General features: G+C 37.0%; 2 protein-coding genes and 1 pseudogene across 2 annotated transcripts in view; 1 reads left to right on the top strand and 2 right to left on the bottom strand.

The window, feature by feature from the left end:
- The window catches only part of NUP62CL (nucleoporin 62 C-terminal like), a 77,721-nt gene extending 76,626 nt beyond the window's left edge, over positions 1-1,095 (bottom strand). Inside the window, exon 1 of the mRNA XM_035005321.1 lies at positions 1,063-1,095. Coding sequence (XP_034861212.1) covers positions 1,063-1,095 — 33 coding nt within the window. The remainder of the gene's footprint in view (positions 1-1,062) is intronic.
- Positions 1,096-4,929: 3,834 nt separating this feature from the next.
- The window catches only part of DNAAF6 (dynein axonemal assembly factor 6), a 29,719-nt gene continuing 14,549 nt past the window's right edge, over positions 4,930-20,099 (top strand). The window contains exons 1-4 of the mRNA XM_035005946.1: positions 4,930-5,082; positions 8,697-8,769; positions 11,188-11,293; positions 14,361-14,457. Of these exons, the coding sequence (XP_034861837.1) occupies positions 4,930-5,082; positions 8,697-8,769; positions 11,188-11,293; positions 14,361-14,457 (429 nt within the window). The remainder of the gene's footprint in view (positions 5,083-8,696; positions 8,770-11,187; positions 11,294-14,360; positions 14,458-20,099) is intronic.
- Positions 10,528-10,651, bottom strand: LOC118013589 (annotated as a pseudogene).

Here is a 20,099-nt window from a genome sequence, read left to right on the forward strand (position 1 = left end):
CGGAGAGTAAGTATTATATGTCGCGAGACTGACTGTACCTGTCAAAAGGTAAGAAACGGGGTCAAAAAATAAAATCTGCGTATGGGGAGAGAACAGAATTTGACCAGAGAGTTAGGGGTCATTTCTTCTAAGAGCTTCCTGTTGTGACAAGGATTCAGAACAGAGACTGTTTCCCAAAGAAATCAAAACAGGCCTGTTGACTTCGGGAGAAAATTTCAAAGTACTGAAGGAAAATTTGCTGTCTCAGCTCCTTTTTAGATAGAGGTGGAGTATGAGAACGAGAGAGAGAAACAAAAATTACTGCCAAGTGTATTAAGTTTGTCTAAAATAAAGAATAATAGAGGAAGTATTAAATCAAAAGAAGGTCATTTATGAAATATTCCAGGTATTTCCAAAAATCACATTCTATTAAATATATTTTAAATTTGTAAGAAAAACCCTGTTAAGTCCTCATAGTTACTTATGATTTGGTACATTTTATGACATTCCTAAAAAAGGAAATCATTCTTGGTATTATAAAGACAAAGTCAAAAATGAATTGTTTTTAATAATCATTGATGCGTATAGCTGTCAAAAATGTAAAAAAATAAATTAGCCAGTATACTGCAATTTAATTCAGACATAGGGCAGAGATGATGTTTACTTTTGTGTTTTCAGAAGAATTTTAATACAGGAATTGCTAAATAAGAATCATGTAAATAAAGTTGCAGAAGAAATGCCAACTTTATTTAACAGAGTAAATGGATTTTGAATACTTTGAAATCATTCAGCTGTAAACAGTACTTTACATAGGGGTATGTGTTTACCTGTTAAACAAGTTCCCAAAGGATATATGTTGTGATTCTTTATTACCCTGGTTTTACTTACTACATATACTTGAATTAAGAAAATATTTCCTTTTGAATAGTTTGTAATTCAGGATTTTCACTAATTTCACCTAGATTTTTCTCCAATTAATTCAAGTCAAAGAGCTATCCCTACTGACACTGTGGATGGAGGCAAATGAAATAGAAGGCACGACCCCAGCCCTCACAACCAGAGTCTGACTTAATCTCTGGTTACTGATACTGCTTCAGTGCCTAGGTCTGGAGCCATCCTGGTTGAGCTTGCTTAGTCCCTAACTGGTTTCTGTGTTTCCGTAGTGAGCTGTTTCTGAAGTGTCTGTCTCTTTAGCTCTTTGTGACTAGTATCAAGAGAGATTCCCCCAATCACACCTTTATGTATGAAGGCCCTAAGGACTCAAGTTGATGTGGGCAAATCATAGGCTCTATCCAGAAAATGCTGCCTTTGGAATTCACCTAGCAAAGGAGAATGAGAGAAATAAAAACAAAGGGCTTAGAAAATTTATTTTCTTTTTTTTTTTAAGATTTTATTTATTTATTTGAGAAAGAGAGAGAATGAGAGAGAGAGAGTACATGAGAGGGGAGAGGGTCAGAGGGAGAAGCAGACTCCCCGCCGAGCAGGGAGCCCGATGCGGGACTCGATCCCGGGACTCCAGGATCATGACCTGAGCCGAAGGCAGTCGCTTAACCAACTGAGCCACCCAGGCGCCCCGAAAATTTATTTTCTAAGAACCAAATCTCAAATCGATTTAATAATATATTTTGTTTTTAATGAAATTACTACTTAAATTTTCTTTAATTTCAATTTATTCTTGGCCTATTTAAGTGGTAATGCCAGATTCAGGCAGTGTCGCTCTAGAATCTTCTTTTTTTTTTTTAATCACTACACTACACTGAATAGGCAAAAAAAAAAAAACATTCTAAGGTACAAAGGCAGGAGATTATAGGGTTGGGTTTTTTTTTAAGATTTTACTTATTGGGGGGGGGGAGGGGCAGAGGAAGAGGGAGAAAGAATTCCAAAGCAGACTCCTCCCTGAGCTGGGAGCCCAGACAGAGGCTCAGTCCCACAACCCTGACTTCATGACCTGAGGCTAAATCAAGACCCTGGATGCTTAACCAACTGAGCCACCCAGACACCCCATAGGGTATGTTTAATAAGCAATTCAGTTTTTAACAGAACACAAATTGCTTGTAGGAAAATAAATAGGAAGCTGCAGAAAATTAGGTTGGGGTGGTATCTTAAAGGACCTTGGTTCCCAGGCTTAAGACGAACCTAATGTATATCAAATTTACAAGTGAAAGACAGCCCTACAAATAAATAACACTGCACAGTTTGTAAAAAGGCATCTTTCTTTAGTTTGTCCAATTGATCTGTTTCTGTCAAATAAATGTTTTCAATAAAGCTTAATAAATTATTCTTAACTTGTTAGACTTCTAAAAAGGATGGTAGAATCTGCATTTCCATTAAATTTAGAATATTTTTTTCCAAAAATTCACATAACTGTTTTTCTCTTGATCCTTTGAACTATTTAATTAGTTATTCGCAAAGTACTGGTGATTCATTTATTTCTCAAAATATTATATCAACAAGCATTTATTGATTTCTTATTTTGTGTTTGCAGGTTATTAATACAGTTGATATGGTAAAAACTATTTTTGCTCAAGTGCCAATTTCATTATGACATCTCTATGCCCATTTAGCTACATACGAATCTATGCCATTTTATGCCGGCCTAATTTGGAATTTAAGAAGTCTAATTCCTAATGTGCTTCAGATATATAAAGTGTTACTATAAATTATTGTGAATGCTTTGTTATATACTCAAACATACATCCCAAGAATGGGCATCCCCTTTAAAGCAGTCACTTTGGGAGTCTATCCACTTGCTGTTGCTATTGCTCAAATTACCTTTGAAAATACTCTTTTAGAATCGCCTTGAGGCCTGTAGCACATTCTTTTGAATCTCCTCAAAGTAGCAAATCTTCATTTTTTGAAAGTAGATGTGTTATCTAGATACATCTAGAAATCACTTGGAGACAAATCTGTTGTATAATCAAACTGAGTGATACCATAATGATACCTGTTTTCTTGGTGATACATATGAAGGCAATTCCAAAATATTTTGAACACTGATAGCGTAATTTACATCAGCATATAACCTTCCAAGGTGACTACTTTGCAGTACAATATTCGTGTGAATTTAATCATGCTTCATTCAGTATTCATAAACTGCTGACTATGCCAGCTCTGGCTTTTGAGACTCTCAGCTTACAAGGATGGCTTCCCACTGCCCACACTGCCCTGCTTCTCACCAGGTGAGAACCAGGCCAGAGCTACTTCCCAACTGGTAGGGATTTAGAATAAATCTGCTTTCCCTAAATCCAGTAGCCACTGTACCCACTGAACGACAGCCTCATTTCATAATGTAGCTGCCCAGAGTAACATGAGAAAGCCTTTGATTTGGTACCTAGTTTTCTTTTCCAGCTGTGATGTTGAGCCCTGCCCTATTCTGAACCTTCATCTAGTTGCCAACTCCCCAATAATCCTCAAGAGTCAGACCCTGCCTCCTCTACCCCCACCTTTGGACCAGGGTTCTGCTCCACCTAAGCAGACCTCCCTGTAACCATGATTATTCAATCTTTCTGCCCTGAAACACTGCTCATATCCCAAAATTGCTGCCATGTCCCTGCCAAGCAGATGAAAATATATGAATAGCAGTTCTGGATCCATTTCCTCTTTTGTTGTCAAAGGTAGAAAACATGTCAATAAACTTTTGCTTTTAATGTTCAGTAAATGTTTAATGAACACATAATCAACTAGAACTTTCAAAATATAAACACGAGCCTCTTCGTTTAATTTAATACGTGTCAATTATTCATTTCCATAGCAGACTACCAGACCATACTGTGTGAGAAGATTGTTTTATCACCACTTATTTCACCTTTTCCATTTTAATGAGTTTCCAGGGTAATGAGTTTTATCATTAACTTATTTGACATCATTATTAGAAGTGATATTCATGCCCAGCAAAAATTAAATTTTTAAAGGACCAATAATAATAGCTAACATATGTTGAGTGCTTACTATGTGCAAGGCACAGTTCTAAGCTCTTTGACGTGAATGAAGCTACTTAATCCTTGTAACAAACCTATGAGGTAGCACTATTATTATTTCTATCTTACAGGTAAGGTAGATAGTGTGTATAGAGTTTAAATGATGTGCCTGACGTCACAGAGCTGGGAAGTAAATGATAGATACATATCTAGGCAGCATGACTCCAGAGACCTTACTCTAAACCACTATGATATACTGCCTCTATGGTAGACATACCAGGCAATTTCACATTGTTTCATACCCTTGACATCTCCAATAGGCATTAAGATCAGTTTTCCATTTAAAAAAGAAAGTCAAAATAATAGTAAAACATAATAAAACAGAAGGTTTGTAAAACACCATCTGCATGCAGATTGACTTTGACAGGTGATTTTGTACCAGCACACATTTGAGGACCCCTTTGTATTACAGTTCTAGGCACATTGCAGAAATTGTAGTGGATCATTTAATAACAGCACTAAAGAAGTGTTTCCTGTGAGTTAATTTTATAAAATCATGTTTAAAAAATATTAGCAGAGATGTAGAAAAGATTCCTTTTATATTTATGCCAAAATCATTAACAATAGGCTTTATGCAGGTTATTCATTAAAGTCTGTGACACTTCCAAGATTTTTAAAGACCCTGAATTCCTACCCTAAATGTGACTGTAAGGATTATTTTAAAGGCTGAAGGTTGGTAGGATTATAGGTTGTGGTGATCTTTTCTTATTTATGTTTTTAATGTGTTATTTCCTAAAATTTCCATTATAGACATATATAGTATCACTATTATAACCATAAAAACAGTTCATTTATTTTGTGTGAACTTTTTGCTAAAGCCAATGAACCAACCCACTAGAATTCTCAGATGGCAGTATAATGCTAGGCATCATCAAGGGCTGATTAAAAATTTAATCTTCGGTCTTCGATGAAACAGAAAACCAAAATATCTCTTTCTGATTATCTTCTTCCTCAGAACATGGATTCTGAAAATATGGAATCTGAAAATGCAGAAACTGAAAATATGGAAACTGAAAATCTAGGATATGAAAATATGGAAATTGAAACCCTTTCTTCGGTTTCAACTCTGCAAGCCCTCTCTAAGCTACTTTATCCTGAAGAAGAGGATGATTTTGAGCCTGGACAGGTGGTCGTATACTTACAGATGAATTAGTTCTATTCACGCTAAGTTGTGAAACTCTATTTGAACAACTCGTTCCAACCTTGCTGTGGGAGCAGGGCTGTGTCATCCAACAGGAGGTTGGAGGACTCATTATGCATGAGAGTATAACCTCTAGTACATTTCAGGCAAACATAATTATATTTTTTCTAAACTACCTGAACACTGAATAGGAAAATAGTTCTGTAACTATGGTAGCAATAGCCACATTTCAAAATGTTTGTCATTTATATTTATGGCCAAAGAATGCTTGACAACCATTGCAGAGTGGTAGCTTGGATTTTTAAGCCTAGACAGTATTTCTATAAAACAAATAATTTCCACTAGACAGTGTTTATTAGGCCCCCACCAACCAGTTCCCTTAATTGTTTAAAATTTATCTACACATGAAAACAGAACAGAGAATAATTTGAGCCAGATAATGGGACAAACTACCTTTAGCTTACTAAAATTGACTTCCGGGTACATGCTCACACAGAGCTGTGGAATCTAATTTGTCGGATAGCATTTGGGATCAGGGCAGGTAACCCCAGGGAGGCTTGCAGCAGCAAGATGGGCTTCATTTTGGGTAGGAAAGTTCCATGAACTGGCCTCAGTCACTGCCGATATTCCCAGAATAATCAAAATACTTCTACGTAACCCCCTGCTCTCCATTCTCCTGCTCCTTAGGTATCAGCAAACCTCGGCTGTCAGACTGCCTACATGAAGGCAAACAAAATTTGGGCCAGAAATCTCACACAGTAGCAGAATATGTCAATTTGCTTCACATTATCTTAGTGAAGTTGTTATTATGACGAATTTGCCATGAATAAACCATCTCCAGTGAGCATGCATATCAGTTTGCTCCTCCCCCAAAATTCTTTTCTGCCCTTGTGTGGAAAAACAAATGTAATCTGAATAGGCAGCAAAATTCAGTGGCTCAAATCAACACTGGATGGAACTTCCACCCTCCAGGAAGAGTTTAGGTAGAAGGCACTGCATCAAGGCAGACGTGCAATGGAAATAAAATTTTTAGATGGAAACTGAATCAGCTTGGAGCCAGGATCCAAGAAGTGTTAGTCAGGGAAAAGTTAGTAGAGGCCAAACAAAAATCAGGACATTAATAATAGCATTGAATATATACAGCACACAGGACACTGGAGAAAAATTTAGGAGCAAGGTATCAATGAAGTTGGGAAGGCAAGTTCATTTTTGCTACATTAAGCTGAAATAGAAGGATACATCCTGGGAAGGGTAAAGTTATGTCGTATACAAAAAGCATATTACGTATTTGAGAAACAGCAATCTTGAAGAAAGGGAAGTGAACCTTGTAACTGGGACAGATTCAGAGATAAAAGATTTACCCTGGTTACAAAGCCTGTTCTCTTTGACGTTTACGTATGGAGATCTTTATTTGCATCTAGAGGTGATTCTAGGAGAAAGATAAGTGATTATGAGAATAGAGAGACAAGGATCATTTTACCGAATTGTACAATTCATAGAGGAAAATTACTGTAATAATGTATGATTCTGTATATCTGGGTTATAAGCAATTTTGAGGTAATTGGTCATTCAGACACTGCAGTACAGATATCTTTAGAGGATATAGAATTGAGTATCAGAACAGTGGGAGAATAATTAATGTTTCTAATGAACTCTTAAATTTTCCAGGAGAGAAACAGCTTTTCATTTTTTAACATGTATTAATCTTGGGAACTGTGGAATGATTACAAGAGTGATGTGTTTTTGAAAATATTCTCTCTGAAAACAGCATTAGAACTGCTGCATACACGTTGGCTTATTTACACCATCCCCACCATGAATTGCTAAGACTCTGGGAGATTGGGAAGAGAGTGTTTTTTTAAACTCACAAGGGGATCTTAAGACCTGTGGGAAATAAGGTTCACCACTCCACAGACATTGTAACCAAGTTGTTCTAATTCTCTTACTATTGCAAGGTGGGATGAACTGCAACGATAAATTTCTCAGATAATGGGATTTTGATCCATGGTAAAGGCTGAAATGATATTCTCATGGAAAACATTTGCAAGATGGTTTTTAATATTTTTATTATCCTGGTTCATCATTCCACTTGAAATTTTTGTTTTTAGTCATTTATTTTCATTAAGTTAATAAACTGAGACTCCCCTTCTGTTGTGATGTGCTGACCCAATCATCACTGTCCATAGAGAGCATACCAATTTTTGTCAGGAATGTTCAAGTTATGGATTTTAATTTTCCGTGGAAGGAATCACTCAACAAAACAAGAGGCCCTCATGTTCCAAGATATGCTTTGCCCTGATTAACTATTAGTATTCTGGTGATTAATAACTTAAGAGAAGCACTACAAGTTTATATGACTTTAGTGATTAAAACAAACAAACAAAAAAACCATACAGAATACCATCTTGGGACTTTCACATAAAAATGTCTGTAACACCTTAACTGCAGACATAGCACTTTTGAAACACCTTTTGGGAAGGAATGGTTACTGTCTTAGAAACTGTTGAGATGTTACAGATTAATTTCTGATTTATAGCTGTTGGAATAGTTTAGCATAATAAAGACACAGGTGAGGTTTTCCACTGGCTTTCAAGGACAGACACTATTCCTTTTGCCCAAATAGGACATTGTAACTCTTGTACATGCCTGAAGTCTTGGGAGATCTGGGCAGGGGCCTGAGAAAAGAGAGCTAGATGTGCTAGTTTGCCAGGATCCAAGGAGAGAAGAATGTTTTGACTGCCAGCAATGGAGTAAGTTGGAGCTTCAGAGTCTGGCATCAGCAAGAACATTTAGGAAAATATTGGGATTTTCTTGAGATATCAGAAGACCCTGAGAGGGACCAATGAGGTGGTTGCCACTATTCTGATGGTGTAATATGATTATACTCAGTTGAAAAAAAGAAAATTGTTCTTGTACTGAATAGAAGGGCAGTCCTTTGGGGGTGTGTTTGCTTGCACAGAGGATGGCAAAATGAACTTGCATGATGACTGAAGTGGTTCAGCATATATTTGACACTATTAATTTAGGGTTGCTGTTTAAATCCATTAAGTTCAGTGTCATGAGGTCGTGTGACAAGGTGTTTTAGGCCCCCAGTGGAAAGAAGTAAAATCGGTTATCAGGAGTTTCGAATGAGTCCTTTGATATCTAAATACTTGAGACCCTATTTTGTGGTTTGTTTTTGTTTCTATAAAACTTTCCCATCCTTTTCCATCCCTCACCTAACTCTGACAAGACGCTGCCAAAACCCAAAAGTGTCGATGCTCTTATACTAATACTTGGTTCTGACCTTCAAAGAGATGAACGCGGTTCATTCCCCTATCCGCAGGGATACACATTCACTGGGCTGGAACTGGGGATTTAGTCTGATCAAAAATCAGTTCTGCCTTCGGGTCTATTAAACTGAATACTTTTTGAAAGGAAAAGGAAAACACATTCTAAATAATACTTGGCATCTGTCTCTCTGTTGTATAACGACAATGATTAATTAAATGAGAAGCTCTATGAAATTTTAGATGGAAAGCTTATCAAATTTAAAGTATTACTGGTCATGTAAGTTACACAAGTAGTAATTACAGAATGTTGGACTTTTTCTCTCCCAGCCAAATTGTTCATCTGTTCTTGGAGCCATGGGTCCTGGGAATATTGGACCACCAACAACTGAAGAGTTCCAAGGTAGGTAATTTAACAAAGCATATAGATCAATATAATCAGTATAATCTTTCTTTGGAAACAAAATTATAAGGAGAGTAATACTAACACTAGGATTTGTTAAAGATGAACTCAAATAATTGTGGAAGTGATGAACAGTCACATACATATAAAGATGCTGTTTTTACTCTACTGTTATAGGTAAGTCATTTTTATGTTAATGGAAATTAACTTGCCTTGAATTATTCACATTCATTTTTTGGTATATTTCCTGAGATGTAAAACCAAGAAAGTCATGTGTGGTTAAATAACTTTTTTATTATTTAAGGTCTAGTTACCAAGATGCTTAGTTTCTTCACTTTCTACCCTGCTATATTCTGGCAATTTCACTGAATTCATTCAACAAATATTTATTGAGAGCCTGTTATGTACCAGGTAGTATGAGCATCTCTGGAGCTATGATGAAGATCAAAACAGAAAGGTCTCTGTCCCCATCGAGCTAATAGTCTTTTGGAGAACACAATAAAACAAATTACACAATTTTATCTTACATCAAAATGCTTATAAATTAAAGCCCGTGAGGCCATGTAAATAGTCACAGGTCCAATAAACTAGAATAAATATTCGGGGGGTATGTTTTCCCAGCAATTTGGCCTATACATTTTCACAGAGTTGAACATTTTACACGTCTTCAAAAATATAGAAGGCTCTAATTCTGTCGTGATGACAGTTACCAGAGGGTGGACAGGGAAAGGAAGTGAAGTTCTTTCATCAGTTTAGCTGATTGTAAAAGATTTTATCTGGAAAAATGTTTAAAATAATGGCTAAAATGAGGTCTGAGGGGATGATTTTAAAATTTCAGTTATTATACTCTACATACTCAAGAGTCTCTTTGCCTTATTCAAGAGATATTGGAAGGCTAGTTCAAATTTCGACGTGTTTCTATGCTGCCTGAATTTCTGATAGTGTATGGCTAATATCCTCTAAATTCTGAGAACAGTGAGTCATATGCAAACTATTTTATATAAATCTGTAATTAGGCTTTACAAAGTCCATGCTAGACAGAAGCAGATAATTACAAAAGAGTTGGCAGTATTTAAAACCTGGTAATCAGGTGCATTTCTGGGGATGCTTAAAAGGAGAACTCAAAATAATGTTCTGCACCTAATGTTGGAACAAATGTAAGCTGGGCTTTTGCATGCCTCATTTGCTTTTAAATATTTAAAGATGACATATAGAAACCCAGGTACATGCTCAGTCCTACATAAAGGACAAGTGATAGAGATTTTCTTTGAGGCTCACTTCTATATGAGGAAAATACTGGATTAAAAAAATGATCAGGGAGTGCCTGGGTAGCTCAGTCGTTGAGCGTCTGCCTTCGGCTCAGGTCATGATCCCAGGGTCCTGGGATCGAGTCCCACATTGGGCTCCCTGCTCGGCGGGAAGCCTGCTTCTCCCTCTCCCACTACCCCCTGCTTGTGTTCCCGCTCTCTGTCTCTCTGTCAAAATAAATAAATAAAATCTTTTAAAAAATGATCATTGGGGCACCTGAGTGGATCAGTGGGTTAAGTGTCTGCCTTCGGCTCAGGTCATGATCTCGGGGTCCTAGGATCGAGTTCTGCATTGGGCTCCCTGCTCAGTGGGGAGTTTGCTTCTCCCTCGGCTTCTGCCTGGAGTTCCCCCCTTCTGCTCTCTCTCTCAATCTCTCTCTGTCAAATAAATAAATAAAATCTTTTTAAAAAATTTTAAAAATGATCATTGTACCCACTGTTTTCAGTTTCTTTAACTGATATTTTTTAAGAATTATGTCATGCTTTCATGGCAAAGTTATCAAAGAGTTTTTAATTAGCAATAATCACGCCTCGGATAAACCTCATCGGCTACGATACTGCCACTGCGCAAAGCTCAAAGAGCTTTTAGATAGTAATACACAAAGCAAGATAAGACACTGACTCCCCAAATCAGAGTGATTGTATGTTTGATTGCTTCTTTCACATAAATGTTTTACATATGATCCTATTGATGTTTCTGAAAAAAATGTGTAATATTTCTTTGCATATATATATTATATAATGTTTCATATCAAATGCTCTTTCACATATGGAGTCTATATTATACGTTATATATGTACACACACACAGAAGCTGGAAAGATACAGACCAGAATGCTATCATTGATTATCTCTGAGTAGTTGGATTATAGATGATTTTGTTTTCTTCTTTTTGCTTATATGTTGTTTCCGCATTTTCTACAACTGTTATTATAATTTTACAATGTATTGGTTGTGGATTGATTCAAGAATTCTATGTTTTTACTAATTTAGCTTGTTTGGACCAAAACACAAGCTAGTGATTACAAATAGAAAATGCTTTACTTCGATGATCCCAAACTGAGCGTGAAGAACAGACAACAGCCTCAGCTTTATCTTCCCTTTCTCCACAGACATCCCTCAAAGCAGTGATGAAAACAGCAAGGATATCTGGAATCCGGAAGAGGTTCCAGAGGGAGGAGAGCATGAGGACATGTGGGATGTTAGAGAAATACCAGAGTAAGTCAGATGACGCCAGGAATGTGTTTGGGCTTAAGGTAGATGTGTCATCTGATACCGTTCTATTTTTGACAAGATTCATAAAGTAACTTCTACCACATAAAAGAGAAAACTACAGTGACACACAGAAGGCGTGTGCAATTTATTATTATTTTTTCCTTCTGGAGCAGAAACAAATAATGAGACATAACACCTTACTTTCAGTTATTATCAAACAAAAACTGAAAAATACAGTCATTTCCATTACAAATTTAAATTTAATGTTGGCTAGTTGTTTAATGTGGAACTAACACTGGGAAAGAAAACAACCCATTAAGTTACAAGCATTCATACAAGCTAAGTTATTATACCACATTTATGTGTCGAAGACCTGCTTTTAATTACTCAATGTCCCACAATTGTGGTAAAAGCCTGCATTCTCTCTCAAATTATCTATTATTACCTGGACCTATTTACTAGTTATTTTAGGATTATGTTTAATATATTTTGCAAGCAGGCTTGAAGTCTCACTTCGTAGCTTTTTCAATAGGAATTAGGAATATGAATTGTAAATATGAAATTTAGGATTATTATCATGAACAGCCCTTCACTCTGATGAAATAAATCACCCACAGTTTCAAGGAATTGAAAGTGTGTTCACATTCATAATTGAAATTAATGGTCAAATACACTAAGCTTTAAATATATGTATTCTAAAATAAAATCTTGATTGAGTATTTAGAATAGCTTGAAAAACCAAGGCAATACTTACTAAATTATAAGGTACTTTATAAATTCTTGAAGACTTCTATGGTAAGTGATCTGACAACTTATCTAATTCTGACTATAAAATTGTGTCCAAAACAACCATATGTTTCTATCCCCTACATTGGTTCTGAAAACAGAAGTAGTGGGAGACTGCAGATAATTAATTGGAAAAATGTATCCAGCTTTCAAATAAACAATGTCAAAAAAAAAAACCCCATAAACCTCATAAAAAAGATCAAAGGGGATTTTAAAACATTTCTGTGTGTACCTTAAAAATGAAGAGAGTAAATCTCAGGTTATGTTTATACAGTGCCCACACATCCATATGAAAGGTAAGAAGTAAGCCACTCATTTGTCATATTGTCTAATGAATGTCAAACATCCAAAGTTCCAAATTTGAGTAAATGTTCACTTCTCATCCTGATGTTTGATGTTCTGTAGAAAGAACATCCATGAAAGTTTTAAATGAATAAGAACTCCAGTCAGGATATGAAGAAAATTACCCTATAAGATTTTTTTAATCTTTATTTTCTATCTTATGCAAGTACATTTCAAAATGTCCCAGTGGATAAAGAGGAAACTGGGAAAAAAAGAGGATAGGCAGCTCACAAAAAAAGAATCACAAGTGGTCAAATAAAAAGTAATAAGGACCTGAGCTAAGTCCCTGGCCTTGGGGAGAAGTATGAGGGCCTTTATTAGAGAGATTCTTAAAGGAATATATGTTATTAGATTAGATATAATGAATGAGAGAAAAGCCTCAGAAATGATGCTGAGGCTACCGACTTGGGTGAGCAGGTGAATGGTGAGGCCATTAACTATGATTGGGAATGAAGGTAGAGGGAAAGCAGTGAGTTTGGTTTTGGATGTGTGGACTCTGAGGTGCCTTTGGGACATCCAGGCAAATGTATATAGTAGGCAGTTGGAAAATTGCATCTGGAGATGGGGAGAAGAGCAGCAGTTAGAGCAAATCCATTTGGGAGTCATGGGCATATGGATCGATACATTTCTGTTTTGCTTTAACCTGGCTTCACCTTTGTAAATATCAGGTAAATGTTATAGTCCATTAAGAAAAAAGCGCCCCATATCAAATAGCTACTTATTGTTAGTCCTGTTCAAACTCAGAGAAATCCCTTTTTCATTCTTGGGCATTCCTATTTGCAAGCGGTCAGAAGTTCAAGGTAGTCCTTTAGTCTTCCTATCCAGAGATTTACCATTTCTTCATTAGGGGAGAATTAAATGGGAAAGATCATTTGTAAATGTTTGCTCATTTCATTCCATCCAAAAAGATAGGGTACATTATGGCTGAGTGCTTCTTTCTATAAATGACTCTATCCCTAGGGACCCAAATTTGGGGGCAAAGAAAGATTTGTGAATTGTCGTGTATGAGGTGAAATACCAGGAAAATCTTTCATCGGAGTAAGAATTCTGTAGGCCTAGATTCTAAATACTACAATGTAGTTGTGCTGACCGCATTACCAGTGTTTCTATTATAGACTTTTAGATCTGGAAAAAATATTGTAGAGATCACTGAGTTCAAACCTACCCCTCTCCCATAAATTGTACAAATCTGGAAGCAGAGAACCCCACGAGTTTGTGATTTAACCAGGGGCACACAGTTAATGACAGAAACAGAACTACACCTGGATTTTCTAACTCTACTCTGTGGCTTAAATTTTAACAGATGAGGATTTCTATCTATCCACCAAACCCTGGGTTATGGGCCTACAATTTTTCTGAGCCATCGTTTTCCATGAAAAAAGACCTTTTTTTCTTCTACTTTTTTTTTTTTTAAGATTTTATTTATTTATTCATGGGAGACAGAGAGAGAGAGAGGCAGAGGGAGAAGCAGGCTCCCAAGGAGCAGAGAGCCTGATGCGGAACTCGATCCCAGGACCCTGGGATCATGACCTGAGCTGAAGGCAGTAGCTTAACCAACTGAGCCACCCAGGCGCCCTTTTCTTCTACTTTTAATCTTACTAGAAGTTCCCTCAATCCATTTTATTTGTATACTAAAACAATTAAGCTTAGTTTTTCAAAAAGAAGTAGATGCAATACAAATCCTGCTTTACGGTGTTAGGTATATATGTATTTTTTAGTGTTAGGTATTTTTGACTGAATTTTCTAGACTTCTATTCCTTTATGTTCTGCTAATTGCCTGAAGAAACTGTCAACACTTTATTTAGTCTTTTTATTTTTTGTAACAGCATGTCCTCATAAGTTTGTAGTTTTTTGTTTTGTTTTGTTTTGTTTTTTGTTTTTTTTACTCTAGGACAGAAAATTGCTTTCTTTTGAGTCTCTGTATCATTGACTTTTTTTTCAGGTATGAGATAATATTCAAACAGCAGGTGGGAACTGAGGATATATTCCTAGGATTTTCGAGAAAAGACTCTTCAACTGCATGTTGTGAAGATCTAGTGGTGAGCCTCTCCATCTTCCCTATGACCATTATGGCTACATTGACTGACTGTTGTATACATAATACCATAGGCAAAGCAGTAAACTCTTTAAAAATAGTGGTTGCTATGTTTTAGGTACTAAGGGAATAATGGGATTGACAGTTTAAAATTGGTTAACACGTACAAAACAAACTAAATTTACACCTGTGGATAAGATTTACAAATAAACGTAATAGAATCATAGGACATAATACACTATTTCTAGTCCTATGAAAACTGCCCTTCCCTGAATCTCTCTTATCTCTTATATCTGTATTTCTTCTAACGACTCAGCTTACATTGTGCAATTTTAAAAGGGATTTTTTCTTAATTTTTGGATCTGAACTTCTGATTTAAAAATCTAAAAGACGTCTAAAATGTTATCTTGGCTCCCTTATCAGAATGACACTATTTCTATGTAATACCAATGAGATCAATGAGATCCCCTTACCTCTGCTTATTTGAGCCTCAGAATGATCCTGTTGAAAAGTCTGGGCCTAACCAAGAAGGTAGGATATAACTTGTTTTGGCAATATACACTAGTAATTCTGGTGTGAATTCTTTTCCTGAGATCAGCAGCTATGCATCTGTCTTTTCCCCTCCTTCTTTCACAACACTCTACAGTATGGAGTACTGAGGTGCCCATTGGAGATGCTTAATCTTTTTTCCTTAAGCAAATGATAAATGGAACCTCTCTTTTGCATGAACTTCAGGTTTTCTTTTATTAGCAAAATCTAAGACATTCAATTGAATCAAGTAACATAATGGGAATAGTGAGCTTAAGTACCTCAGGAGATTTTTCAAACTCTAATGAGTTAAGGTTTCAAGTGATTTTGAAGTAATTAGCTTCCAGGGTTTTACCAGTAACATCCCAATTCTTCTTTTTTAAATAACTGTAAAATAACATTTTTGATGTCTAGTATTGAGGATTGCTGTAAACTCTGGAGAAATTCTGGGTCCTAAGTAAATAACTGTTGTGAGCCTTTCCATCTCTCTCCTGTAAAGTGCTACTAGTATTAATAATAAAGGTGTCCTGAATGAAGACTCTTGGAAACCAAATTGTACCTCAGGGTAGGAGTATACGATTTATGTAAAACTCAACACATATATGCTGAAGAAGACTTGATCCCTCCTTTTAATCAACTTCTAATTGATTGGGGAGACAGAACTCACATAAATGAAATCAGCTTCTTAATAACAGTTAAACTCAGTGTTGACAGTCTACCAGGAGTTTAGAGGGTTTGGAGAAGGCATGGAATAGAAGCTGCGTGAAATATTTGTTGGTGCTATGGCACTTCACCTCATGTATACTGTTCTTTTTCTCTTGCTTTTTCTTCATATATTCAGTTTTCTTAATTCAATTAGCCAAGGTATAGTACATCATTAGTTGCGTATAACACCCAGTGCTCATCACATCACGTGCCCTCCTTATTGCCCATCATCAAGTTACCCCATCCCCCTACCCACCTCCCTTTCCACAACCCTCAGTTTATTTCCTGGAGTCAAGAGTCTCATATGGTTTGTCTCCCTCTCCGATTTCTTCCCCTTCAGTTTTCCCTCCCTTCCCCTGTTGTTTTCTGCACTATATCTACCATTTACATCGACATGGGTGGAGCTGGAGGTTATTATGCTAAGTGAAATAAGTCAATCAGAGAAAGACAGTTATCATATGATTTCACTCATATGTGGAACATAAGGAATAGTGCATATATTCAATTTTTAAATACTCAGTGAGTACTATTACATACCAGACACGGTTCTAAGTACTAGGGATACAAAGATAAATAAGATACAGTCATCACCCTCAAGGAATTTACAGTAAAGGAGATGGACACGTAACAAATCATTGCAATTCAGTATGGTAAGTACATACTTAGAGGCATATATGTGTGACGTATATGGTGTCATAAAGCAGAAAGGGATCAACACTGGGTAGACAGGATTTTTCCAGTAGGCAACATTCCAAGAAGAGCATTCCAAGCAGAGGTAAAGCACATGGGGAGGTATCCAGGCATGAAATAGCCTGGCCTATTTGAGTAAAGTGTGAGCATAAGAAGAAGAAAGAATAGTTGTGAATAGTGGTGTACTGGTAAGCCAACTCTCAAAAAAGAAAAACAATCCCTGATCTGTAGCTTGAATTTTATCTTGTAGGCATATTAATGATGATATCCACCATCATTGCTTAACCCCACTGATAAGATTCAGACTAAAGAGGTTGTTGACCACATCTCAATTATTTCTTGCTCAAATTTATAAGCTTACCATTGCTGTTGATAATATGGCATTTTCTCAGATCTAAGACATCATCAAATTGCCATTTATTTAATAACAAAGGAAAAATAGGTGTGCTACCCCATTAAATGTTCACATTGATTGCATGATGCATCTCAGTATCAGAAACACTAAAATGTGGGGGGAATTACACCCCAGAACTGGCTAAATTTGTGATTTGGGGGCTGGACCTGGCCTATATGTAACAATCCAACACAGAGACTTTAAGAAAACCTCTGTTTAAGCTGAGGAAGATAGTAGCATGAACAATCTGTTTAAGTACAAGGAGTGATTTGGGGTTTAAAAATTCACCAGGACCACCCTTTCCTTTACCTTCCCCAGACTCCAAATAAGAAAGCAGGATTCATGAGTCTTAAATCAAAGCAATTGTCCTAAACAGAATTCTCAGTTACGATTATGCATGTCTTCAGCAAACCTTCCATTCTTTCCTTCTAACGTCAAGCCAAAGAGCTTCATTATCTAAATTCTGCCTGCTGCACCCCTCCGAGTTTGTAGCTACCAAGCTTCCCTGGCCTTAATCTATAATTAGGCATTTTATGTTTTAAGTAAAAATTGTGTGTATTTAAAGTGTACAACATGATGGTTTGATACACATATACATAGTGAAATGATTACTGCAGTCAAGCTAATTAACATATCCTCTCCTCACATACTTACCATTGTGTGTGTGTGTGTGTGTGTGTGTGTGTGTGTTGAGAGCCCTTGAAATCTACTCTCTCAGCAGATTCCCAGTATTCAATATGGTATTAGTAACTATAATCATCATGATGTACATTTTAGAGCTACAGCTTGGTCAGTGGTTTGCTGGTTTGTTTTGTTTTGTCTTTAGCTGCCAACCATTTTCTTCAAACAAAATTCTATGAGAAAGCCCAACATATAGAACACATACAAGCACCAATGCCTTGGTTAAAAGGGTACGATCACCCATGAGGCAGCTCCTAGGAGAAAAACTGGGGCTCTTTGGAACACGGTTTAAAAGATGCTTATCTAGCCTTTTCTCCTTGTATTACGGTTGAGAAAATAAGGTCAAGCTTGTAAGGTATCAAATACTCATATAAATTAATGGGAGAATAACAAGACAGCTAGTGGGCTTTTTCCTCCTAGGTAGCATGTATGTTTTTCTTTAAACCTTATGAGTTTAATGCCTCTGTCTTGTTCTATTTTACTTTATTTGATTTTACTATTTTTTATTTTCTCTTTTGTTCTCTGTACTTTCCATCCCTCCCCACAAGGATCCCACTATAAAGGGTTTGATATATATCCTTGACTATATATCCTTGAATACATACCTACCACTGCTATATTTTTTTAATTCAACAAATACTTATTGAGCACTTACTATAGGCCAGATACTTGGTATACAGTGTTGAACAAAATAGAGATGTTTCTCTTTCTCACAAGGAGCTTACTATCAAGAGATCAGTCTATAAGCAGCACAGACTTCCACAAATCCATACAGTAAGGAAACAGTGAACCCAAATGGATAAAAACTCTTACTTACACAGGCAGGATAAGCAAGATCAGCATGGTATCAGCTCCGCATGTCCCTTTGCCCCACAGGACAACATCGAACTAAGGGGACCAGATGACAGGTGACATGAGCAGTGGGGCACTCTGCTGCTGAAGAGCCAACTCTAGACTGTAGCTGGACTGTTTTATAGCCTGCATCTATACCCAAGAGGAGGGAGGTAGAAAGCTCTTATGCCTTATTGGGACCAGGGAGGAGGGTGAGAAACTGCCTCATGGTAGCCTCCTGCAAGATAAGGAGCCTCCCACAAGGTAGAAAGACAGATAAGAAACAGCCTTGAGGCAACTCCTCACAAGACTGTATCTTCCCATATTCCAGGAGGATCACAGGATGTTCTGCCAAGACTTGGGGCAGGCTGCAGTTGGGCCTTGCCTATGTGGTCAGTGTAGATAGTGCAGGGTCACTAGAGTGCCATAGCGGAGCCATTTTCCTACATTTACAGTCTTTGGATAAAGGTTTTTATCCTGCTCGTTTTCACTTAAAATGATATAATAATAATAATAGCAAATAATTTATAGAATGCTTACTATGTGCCAGGCATTTCTCTGAGAACTTTGCACAGGGTAGATCATTAATCCCCACATCAACCCTATGAAATAGGTGCTATTATTTTCACTTTACAGAGGTTGCTGAAGCACAAAGAAGTTAAGTGACTTGCATAAAGTTCACACACTCAGAATCTGGTAGAACTATGATTTGAACCCAAACAATGTGAATTTGATAGAAGTGTGTATAAAGTGATATGGTGCAAAGAAGTAGTCCAAGCAGACTTCACAGTACGGGTGGCATCTGGCCTGGACATTTGAAGTACATGATAGTTTGTCAGGGTGGAAAATCTGTCTGAGCAGAATAAACAATGGCATCAGCAAAGGCCTAGTGCTATTAAAGTACATGATGTGTTTTGAAAACTATTTGTGATGTTCTTGGAGCCCCAGAATGCACATGGAGCAATAAAAGAAAACAAAATAAGGAGCTTAGAGCTAGTTGTAAAAGCCCTTGAATGTCACACCATGTGCTATGGATTGAATTGTGTCCCCCCCAAGGTTCATATGTTGAAGCTCTAACCTCCATTGTAATGGTATTTGGAGATGGAACCTTTGGGAGGTAATTAGCTTTAGATGAAGTCACAAGGGTAGGCGCTACATGATGATATTAGTGCCTTGATACAAAGATGCCAGAGAGCTTGCTCTGCTTGCTCTCTCTCTGGACCATGTGAGCACACAATAAGAAGACAGCTTTCTGCAAGCCAAGAAGAGAGCTTTCACCAGAAACCAACCATACTGGCATGTTTGGCATGCTCCGATTCCAGTCTGTAGTATTTTGTTATGGCAGTGCCAGCTGACTAAGACACCATGAGCTGTGGACTTTTGTGGGAATTAGAGTTACAAAATGGTAGGAGATGAGTGTGAGTTAGGGAGATGATGGTAGGAGATGAGTGTGAGTTAGGGAGATTGGTGGTAGGCAAAAACCAGTTAAGAGACAATTGCACTAATTCAGGTAAGAGAGGTAGGAACCTGGAGTGTGGCAGTGGGGATAGAGAACAAAGTAGACATTTCAGAGGTAATACTGATAGGATTTAGAAAGTTCTCAAATGGGATATGTAAGGAAGAAACAGGAGTCAAGAGTTCTAGCTTGGGTGACTGGGTAAATGGTGATGACATTAATCAAGATATGGGAATGTAAAGTGGTTTGTCTCTGGATGATAGTCTTAGAAATGGTTTCTATTTCTTTTTCCTCATCTGAATTACCCCCCCCCTTTTTTTAACAATTGCCATCTATTACTTCTGGAATAAGAGTAAACCAA

This window comes from Mirounga leonina, unplaced genomic scaffold, assembly GCF_011800145.1.
Source record: "Mirounga leonina isolate KUSES-001 unplaced genomic scaffold, KU_Mleo_1.0 Mir_101664, whole genome shotgun sequence".
Taxonomy (NCBI): Eukaryota; Metazoa; Chordata; class Mammalia; order Carnivora; family Phocidae; genus Mirounga; species Mirounga leonina.